Raw genomic sequence first — 10,818 nt, 5'->3', positions numbered from 1 at the left:
GATGAGCATTCATTTTTTTAATATATATATATATATATTTTTTACAACCTGTCCGCAACCCGTCCAGAACGTGTCCACGACCCACTCCCTCAAACAAGCTTGCAATCTGTCCTGTGTGTGAATTTTTATATTAAAAAACCCCTAAAAAGTTTATGAAATGCAGAAAAAAAAATTACTTTAATGTATTATAATCTGAGCTCAAAATCTACTTAATTTTTCTAAAATAAGAACTGGGGATGATATATGCTAGCTAACCTAGATAACATTAACTATCTAGTCCATAGACTGTATATAGCTGGACAGAGCATCGTCTCTCAAAAGTGAAGCCACCACAGGTCGGGCGCCCCCTGCTGTTCGGCTGCAGAAAGCCGTGTAACTCCACTCATCCCCATAGGTTTCAATGGCAAAACAGACAACTTTCAATCACTTTTTTTTCTAATATACTGTAATTCTACCTCCATTACTTAAGTGTAACAGCTAGTGTAACCTCTGCTTATATTGTCAAATTTTTATATCCCCACAGAATTCGGTTTTTAAAACGTTATTCAGCTCTATTCAAAAAAGGTGTGGTTATTGTAAAAGAGCTGGTTATGGGCGGGACCAATAACAGACCGTCAGCTCCGCTCCGCCCCGCTCTGCAGTCTGTGACCGCGAGGCAGCCCTCAGGGGCGGGGTTATTTAAATGAGTAGGTTGCTATCCACAGTCTTTCTCCCTCCTCTGGTCTCTACTGCGCAGAATCAGGTGGCAGGATCTGCAAAATGGCGGAAGATTTTGGCTTCATTTTCATTGAATGTATGGGAACGGAGACACAGCGTCCATCTTTTTTTTACAGTCTCTGATCTAGTCTAAAGAGTATTTTTAGCAGGCTAAATAGCTAAATGCTATCATGGAGACTCTGTGTGTGAATAAAACCTGGGGATGATATAAACTAGCTAACCTAGATAACACTAACAATCTAGTCTGAAGAGTCATTTTGTAGCAGGCTAAATGCTAGCATGGAGACTCTGTGTGCGGATAAGAACTGGGGTTGATATAAGCTAGCTAACCTAGCTAACACTAACTGTTAAGTCTGAAGAGTCATTATTAGCAAGCTAAAAAAGCTAAATGCTAGCATGGAGACTCTGTATGTAAATAAGAGAGGATGATATAAGCTAGCTAACCTAGATAGCAATAAATATCTAGTCTGAAGAGTCATTTTTCAGCAGGCTAAAAGCTAGCATCGAGACTCTGTGTGAATAAGACCTAGGGATGATATAAGCTAGCTAACCTAGCTAACACTAACTGTCTAGTCTGAAGAGTCATTTTTAGCAGGCTAAATGCTAGCATGGAGACTCTGTGTGCGGATAAGAACTGGGGTTGATATAAGCTAGCTAACCTAGCTAACACTAACTCTTAAGTCTGAAGAGTCATTATTAGCAAGCTAAAAAAAAAGCTAAATGCTAGCATGGAAACTCTGTATGTAAATAACAGAGGATGATATAAGCTAGCTAATCTAGATAACACTAAATATCTAGTCTGAAGAGTATTTTTTAGCATGCTAAATAGCTAAATGCTAGCATTGAGACTCTGTATGTAAATAACAGAGGATTGTATAAGCTAGCTAACCTAGATAACACTAAATATCTAGTCTGAAGAGTCATTTTTCAGCAGGCTAAAAGCTAGCATCAAGACTCTGTGTGAATAAGACCTAGGGATGATATCAGCTAGCTAACCTCGCTAACACTAACTATCTCATGTGAAGAGTTATTTTTTAAAAGGCTAAATAGCTGAATGCTAGCTTGGAGTCTCAGTGTGTGGATAATAACATAATATGTGTTAATAAATGATAAACTGAGTGTAATTAAACTGAAAATTGTATAACCAGGCATTTGTTTTTAGTTAATGACTACTACTGCTGTTAATGTCACTGCTGTATATATTGTTTTTATTTACTAATTAAAATGTTAAACAGCATCAGATATTATTTTTTTAATTGCAGTTTGTCAGTTTGAAGTCATTTGTTTTGGCCAAACCCAGTAATAGTAAGTTAAATGCAAGTCCTATATTTACACCAGGGGTCTGTGTGGTTAAGACCCGTTTCAGCTTCCTGTTGTGCCGTTTTGAGAGCCAATCAGCTGTCAGCACAGAATTATAAATTTGTGCTTGCAAAATCTTCACATACAAAGTAGGGCATGTTACATCAAGCCACATCTAGGAAGACTCCTGGAAGCTTTTTTTCTTTCAGAAAATGTAAGTTCAATGAATTAATTCATATATATATATATATATATATATATATATATATATATATATATATATATATATATATATATATTATGACATAATTGACTGACATTATTTTTTCTTTTTTTCAGAATATACTGAATTTTACTTGAAGTCTTTGGCAATGATTCAATTCTATGTCATTGTTTTGGTCTTATCAGCATTAGGTAATGTTTATATGTATTTTTTAAATTAAATAATATTAGTATTTTTTTTTTACATTTTAACAAAAAGTCCTTACTAATAATAAGTTACTTTTCCTTTTCTGTATTGATGTATGTACTTACATTTTGTATTTAAAAAAATATATATTTATAAAACAATAACATTACAATTTTGTGTTTCCAGGAGGAACATCCAAGACTGGAATTGCCTGCCGAGGTGGATTTAAATTTATTCAGAATGGTAGAAATGTCAGTCTGAATTGTTTGTTTTTATACTCTGAGTCACCAGTAGTTTCATGGTTTAAACAGACTCCAGGAACGAAGCCTGTTCTCATCACTTCGTGTTTTAGATTTAGTTCTGATTCACAATTTCACAACAATTTTAATGAGAGCGGACGCTTTAGTGCATTCAAAGGAAAGGGCACTTTTACTCTGAACATCTCAAATGTAGAAGCATCTGATTCAGCTACGTACTTCTGTGCAGCTGCATATTATACAGATATTGAGTTATCAGACTGCACACTTTTAGTCCTCAAAGGTAGGTACTTATTACACTAATTAATACCTAACTCTTTTTTTTACACCTCAGATCTGTCTCCTATCATCTAATCTTCATCTTTATTCATTTCTCTAGATCCACCTTCAAGTCTCTACACTGTTCTCCAGCCTCCTGTATCAAATCCTGTTAAACTGGGAGGAGATACAACTCTGCAGTGTTCAATACTCACAGATAACTCTGCAGGAGATCACAGTGTGTACTGGTTCAGACACGGATCAGGAGAATCTGATCCAGGAATCATCTTCACTCATGGAAACAGGAGTGATCAGTGTAAGAAAAGCTCTGAGACTGTTTCTCCTACACAGAGCTGTATCTACAAACTCCCCAAGAACAACCTCAGCCTCTCTGATGCTGGAACTTACTACTGTGCTGTAGCTGCATGTGGAGAGATCTTCTTCGGGAACGGAACTGAAGTAAACTTTGGTAGGTAATATTTTGAAATTTTGAAATAAATAAGTAAATAAATAAATGTATATTCGTACATCTTACTGCAAGTTATGGTAAGGTAATACATGTTTTTTGGTTGTTATATTAGTATTTTGTCATAAAATAAATTTGTGATAAACTGCATAATTTTAATTTTATCACTGTTGGTTTATGGTCACAGATAAAAATAAAATGCTATAACAACCTGCAGACTTTCATTTATCAATAATTATAAGACAATGGGTTTGGTCTATAAACATTTTAAAACAGTTTTAAACATTTAATAATAAATATAACAAATAAACAAAATGGGTAAGATAATATTAAGCAAAAAAAAAAATCTGTCAAAAATTCTTAATGATCAATTAAGTGTATGATCAATTAAAAACATAATAATATATATATATATATATATATATATAAAAATGTAATAGCAACGCATACACTTTCTTTTATAAATAATCATCAGACATTACATCTGGACCATAAACATTTACAAAATACATTTAAAAATAAAAATAATAAATATGTATACTTAATAACGTAACATAGTTGTCACATGCCAAACATTAAAACAAAACTTTCAGTCAATCACCAATCATTACGTAATAACAATAATAAAAGTATAACTACTGGTGATGTATTGTGTAATTATTAATTACTCAAGTGCATCTTGATGTGAGTTTTAATTTTACTTTACTTTCTCCTGTCTTGTACATGTCTAAAATGCTCAATGTAATTATACTAAAATGATTTTTTTTAACAAGATGTTAGATGTTTTCAGAATGTAATTTAAAGTGTGTATTTACTTCATTATTACATTAATAAAGTGCCTTGCTTTGCTGTGTGTGCATAGGAACAATTTCCAAATGTGTTTTTTACCTTAAAAAGTGGTTGGTCTCTTCAACCTAAAATAATGGCTTAATTTGGAAACAAACAGCTGAGCTTTTTTTAACTCAAATAAATGCTTTGAATCAAACAGATTTTTTTTGACAAAGATTCAATTTTCTTTCATTGTTTTGGGCTTAAGAGAATTAGGAAATATTTTGGTTTAAGATTGTTTTTTATATTAATTACATTTCTTACCTTTTAAATATATATTTAACAAAAACACTTTCTTTCAATGGTTCCTTCAACACATTGTTCAACAAACAACAGTCAGTCTTATAAACTAATTAAGCCCAGTTCAACTGCTTGTTTCCACACAATTTAGGGTACTTTAAATAATTTAATTTAGGTTAATTAAATAATAAATACTGAAAAAAAATTACGTAATTTAGGTTACTTTAAATTGACCAGTTAAACCACTTTTTACAGTGGCGTGTACTGTACATTGTCACTTAAACAAAATTCCAACTTTAAAACATGTTAAAAATAAGATTTATTTCATAATATAACAATATTGTAAAACTCTCTTTCCTAAGTATAGTGAAATAATAGTTATAAAAAAAAAGCAATACATAAAGTTTAATTACATTCACTTTTTCAGGGTAATTACAATATTCTATTTTAGCATTACAGTAATTATTCACATAAAAACATAGAAATAAATACAAAAAATAAAAATAAATAAAATACATCTAACAAAAGTTACAATATATGTATATTTAGTAAGGTTTGATTATTTACTAAAGTGTATAACATACATTTATAGAGTGATTCTACAGTGATTACATGCCCAGCGGTCAGGTCATTGTAAAATATATTGTTAATGTGTAATTACATGTATTAGACAAAAAATTATATATGATAAACAATAAATTAGAAAATGTAGAATGTAAATAGTTCATATTTGCATTTTCTGCATCATGTTAGTCTGCATCATGAGATTTAGATCAAATATTAAATATCTTCTCTTTTGTTTTCTTTAACAGAGAATCCATTTTTGGTCCCAGTTGTTATATTTTTAGCAACATCAAACATCATATTTATGGTTGTGGTTTTATTTATGTGCCGAAAATTACACAACAGTCATCAGAAAGGTATGTTCATCACATTAATATTTTACTACAACACATTTTACTTGCATTTGAATGACTGACTTCTTATTTGTTGAAGATGCTGCTGAAGGTCAAACACTGCAAGAAAACCAGGTAATTATTTCACATCTGTTTTTTTAACTTTTGTATTTTTTTTTTTTCAATCAAAAATACTTAAACTTGGTTTTGCTTATTTTAACCATAATATGTAACAGTATATAAGCTTTGGGAAATGTATGTATTGCCAGACTCATGTTTATGCTGTTTGCAGGTTTAGGTAAAATATTGGTAGCACATTACAATCAGGGTACATTAATTAACAATACTTATGACGGAATGTCTGAACTAATTAATAATTGACTCAAACATTATTGATCCACACAAATTTGTGGTTATTATTTGCAAAATTCTTAAGACTAAAATGTGGTAATATCTTATAATGACTTAATGTTGATTAATAATCACTTCATTATTTAATTATTAAAGATTGTTTAAATAATTTAATAATTAACATCAGAGATTTAATTTACATTATGCCTCTGCAGAAACTATAATTTCTGCTAATATTTACTCAAAACTCAGGTATAGTTTTAAATGAATGAATCAAATAAATAATAACCATAAGTTCCAAAAATATGTGCAATATATTAAGTAACAGTATGTATGACAGAATGTCTGAACTAACTCTTAATTGACTCTAATTATAAACATTATATTGAGGATAAAGTTAATACTTAATAACTTTAATAATATTGATTAATAATAACTTAATTATTTAATATTTAAGATTATTTGCTATTTGTTAACATTACTGTAAAGTTTAAAAAAAAATAGTTTGGAGAATCATTAAAAATACTTGCAAAAAAATATTTAACCGTCATTCAAACTTACAGTATCAGTCAAAAGTTTGGACATCTTTGATTCAGTGTTTTTTTCCTTATTTAAAAATGTTCCACATTGAAGATAAAAACTCATTTAAATACTACTGTTTGAATAATTTTCTAATCCACATTATGGTCAGAACTACTCAACTAAGTAATAAAAAAAATATTTTAAGAAATGAAGGTCAGTCACAAAGACCATCAAGTACATTATGATGAAACTGGCCCTCATCAGGACCACCCCAGGAAAAGAAGAACCAGAGTTACCACTGTTGCACAGGATAAGTTCATCACAGTTACCAGCCTCAGAAACCACAAGTTAACAACACCACAAATACGATCCACCCAAATGCTGCTTTACAGAGTATTTTGGTTTGTTTAACACTTTTAAGTTATTTCATGATTCCTTATGTGTTCTCTCAGAGTCTTATTCATTTACAATGAAAAAAATATATAAAACATTAAATGTCAATTAACTGTTGACTGATACTGTATATCATGTGTTCTGAAATATGTTTTTGTTTGGTTTGTTTACCATTTTAACATGTTTACCGTTGTGTTTGTTACGATTTGACATCGCCAGACTGAGGAAACTGGAGATCTGAGCTACACAACTCTCAGCTTTACTCAAACATCCTCTTCAAGAAGAAGCAGAACAAAGAACAGCAGTGATCAGCCTGTGTACTCACAAGTGAAGATCCGTCAATAAGATAAAAAAAATTGTGTTTAAAAAATAAAAATCTTGAAAACTGCTGTAATGGTATTTTCTATGTGAACAGCATTCATTGTAGAAATATTAATGTATGGGTTTATAATTATCATATTGTCCCTGCTGTTCTGTGTTTGTTAGTGTCTGTCTGATAATAAAATCTTTTTTTTTAAGTTTCATATTGTTAATATATTTTCAGTGTGTTGTACATTTGTTTTATTTGCATGTTTTGCATTTTTGTTGTTCTGAATCAACATACATACAATGATTTACTACCTTTGCTACAGTGGAATCAGCTTAAAGCTAATATTTTAGGGGATAACGTGGGCTTAGATTAATAGTAACAAATGTGTTTCCTCTCAATCACGGACATAATTTTTCAAAAGTCAGTTTTGTTCATTTGCAGCTTTTACTATTTAAAAACAATGTTACGCTATATTAAATAGAGATGGGTAAAGCACTAAGACCAAGTGGAAAACGCTCCCTTAAGACTGCCCACAAGCTCAATGTTTGGCTATGTTGTATTTTGCTAAGGTATGATTGGCTTTTACAATCCTGGACTGCACACTAGTGTTTAGCTAGTTGGCTAGGAGTCTGTGTTCGTCTGCCACTGTAAGTTGTTAACAGAGGTGGAAAGTAACAAATTACATTTACGCACGCTACTGTAATTGAGTAGATTTTATTAGTAATTTGTAATTTTTAAAGTAATTTTTTGTAATTTTACTTTTACTCAAGTTCATTTTGACACAAGTAATTAACTTTGCTACTTTGGAAAACTCCCTGTTACTGAGTAACAAATGGAATGTTGAGGGTAAAAAAATAATTGTTTTTGAAAAAAAGAAAATGGAGTTTTGTTCTCCATGGCAGCGCAGCTGAACATTTCCATGCAGTGTTTATTACGGTTAGTGCTAGAGACGCTGTGAGAATCAGCTGAATCAGCGGCTCGGGGGGCCGGTGTTCTGTTGAGTTATGCTGCATATCGATATGTGCTTCTTTACGGCACTGCGCCGACCAACATTTTTTTTGTATGTTTTCATTTTTTTATGATAATTCCTTAAGTTTTTATTGGAAACATTAAACAATCTGCTTGGATGTAAAGAAAAAAACAAGCAAATAACAGTTAATGCATAGCAATGGTAAGTTAAATAATAATGAATTGTAAAACTATAACAATACGGTTTATAGTCACCTATATGACCATAACCTTTTAACTTTTTAACAGTAAAGAAAAAATTGATCATATAAACATATGCCACTTGTTCTTGAAAATGTTTTATGGGGTGGTTTGAAAAAATACTGCCTGAAAGGTCCAAATTATTATTTGAAATAATAATTCATTAAAAATATGAAATTTATGATTTGTACCGTTTTTAACACCAAATAAATAAAAGTAACTATGTGACTTTTACTCAAAGTACAGTTTAAATTACTTTTTTACTTTTACTCGAATAGATTTTTAGATGGGTACTTTAACTTTTGTTTGAGTAGAATTTTAGCAAAGTAAAGGTACTTTTACTTAATAAAAAATTTTCAGTACTTTTTCCACCTCTGGCTGTTAACATGTTGGGCGTTTATTCTGCTTGGGTCCCATCATCTAGTGTATTTGGTAATTCGGTGCAGCGAGGTTGACAGATATCAATAAAAAAGTGGGCAAATAAGTTCATTTCCATGTATTCCAGTCTGTGATAATCCATCCATTCATATACCTCTGATTTTAACTATACGCAAAATAATTTAGAATTTCAGCTAATATGTACTCAAAAATGAGGTCGAATTTTATATAAATTAAGCCTCTCGTTTGTTTTCACTGACCCTAATTTTTGCCTGTCTTCTGATATTGCCTTGCTGTATATGACCTATGGACTGTATTTTGTTTTTGGTATGTTTAACCCTTATTGCTGCTGTTTACCGGTATTGACCTTGCTTTGTCTGAACACCCCTTTGTCTTATACTTTATTTGATAAAGTATTCTTTGATTTGCATCTGCACATATCTAAGACCTGCCCAATTATGACACATTCATTTCAAATGTATGTATTAAATTTTGCGAATTTTATGCCACATGCTTTACAAACAGTCACACCACAAAGGAACGGTCACGTTAAAAGTAACTATAGAAAATTAAAAGAACTGAGTGAAATAAAAGAGTTTGAGTTACATCAAAACGTTTAATTTTGCATATTTATGATGTATTTATGACATCACATTCCTCAGTTCAGTACTGTTACACTGCAGTTGTCAGTGCTATTGGTTATCAGTGATATTTGTATGTTATTTATGGTATGTTCTTTTATGTGACTTGCATATACTAGCAATGATGTGTGACTCAATGTGACCCAAATACCAATATGTGTTATTATTTTATTTAATAACTAATAATTATATTATAATAATTTCTTTAATATTATTAAGATATTAAAGAAACATGCATTTAGAAACATGTACAAGTTTAAGCACCACTATATTTTGACAGCAGCTATTATGTTCATCTCTGAATGATCGATTATGTCTATGCTGTAGCGTCTGATCCTGCCTACTATCCAATTTGAGGTATGGAAAATGCATCTGAGGTTCAGCTATGGTTAGCTAACCTTAGATAGCTAGTTTATCACAACCATTAGTAAGAATGGAAAAATTAAAAGTAATTAATTATTTGAATGCACACATTCATACTCACCAAGTGGTCCACATGCAGCTGGGCAATGAAGAAAGCGAGACATTTGAGTTAGGTAAAGTGTTCCAGACTAGTGCTGATTTTGCATACTGTGACAGTGCTCTTGGGAATTGGGGCATGGCCACTGTGACCCGGTAGTCCAGAAGCACAGAGAGACACAGACACAGGGAGTGAAAAAATAACACCCTCTGCCAACACCCAAAACAACTTACATAAATATTGCGATGGCTAATTGGGGCACTAGTTGCAAGTTTTGCCTCAGCCTTCCTTTCACCACCAGCATCTATCTCCCAGTGAAGGCTAAGAGAGGGTTTTTATGTCAGTCCCAGTTGGCTGTTAATCAGTCCAATGAGGGCCAGCTGGCACTGACTGGGGGTCCTCATGCAAAGATTCTGATTAGTTGACATACAGTTATCTTGGAATATTAGGAATATTACTTACTTAATTATAGAGAAATGTAAGTATGTTGAAGATACTGTTATCAATACTGTATGTAAAGTACCAGTCAAACCTTTGGAGACACCTTTTAATTCATTGTTTTTTTTATTTTCTGGACTGTCAATGAATACTTATGACATCAAAACAATTAATGGACACATATGTAATTACTTAGTAAACAAGTAATTACTTGTTTGGCCTCCACAATCCCCGACCTGAACACAAATGAGATGGGTGATTTTAGGTGATTTGGTATGAGCAGCTTCCAACTATTATTCATCACCTCCAGAAACTCCTTTAAGAGCTGAGAAAACTATTCCAGGTGACTCCACCTCACGAATCACTGAGATTAAAATACCAAGAGGGTGCAGCTCTTTCTTCAAAGCTAAATGTGCTACTTAGAAAAATCTAAAGTATAAAACTTGTTTAACACTTATTTGTTTAAAAATAATGAGAAGATGTCTGCCCAAACCTTTGACTGGTACACTATGCTAAGCTAAGATGTTTTCTTATTAAATTGTCATATGTGATACTTTACTGTTTACTAATCTTGAAAATAGGTCAAACTAGGCTGGATGCAGAAAGTTTTGCAAGGATGTAATCTTGCTGTTAAAAAATGTATGTTGCATAAAGTTACATAATTCTATAAATTAAAACCTCTGAAGTTATATAACGTTGAAAAAAATAAATAAATAAATAAATAAATTTGTAATATATATAATATG

The 10,818-nt window shown here is 31.5% G+C and overlaps 1 protein-coding gene across 1 annotated transcript; it reads left to right on the top strand.

The window, feature by feature from the left end:
• The first annotated feature begins 1,325 nt into the window (after positions 1–1,325).
• Positions 1,326–5,499, top strand: LOC111196839 (uncharacterized). The gene is made up of 4 exons (XM_049482817.1): positions 1,326–1,356; positions 2,720–2,965; positions 3,062–3,409; positions 5,287–5,499. Exons 1-4 carry the CDS (start codon positions 1,326–1,328, stop codon positions 5,451–5,453), a joined length of 792 nt encoding a protein of 263 aa, XP_049338774.1. The 3' UTR covers positions 5,454–5,499.
• Positions 5,500–10,818: the final 5,319 nt, after the last annotated feature.

This window comes from Astyanax mexicanus, chromosome 8 (assembly GCF_023375975.1).
Source record: "Astyanax mexicanus isolate ESR-SI-001 chromosome 8, AstMex3_surface, whole genome shotgun sequence".
Lineage (NCBI taxonomy): Eukaryota > Metazoa > Chordata > Actinopteri > Characiformes > Acestrorhamphidae > Astyanax > Astyanax mexicanus.
This window is presented reverse-complemented; position numbering and strand designations above follow the sequence as displayed.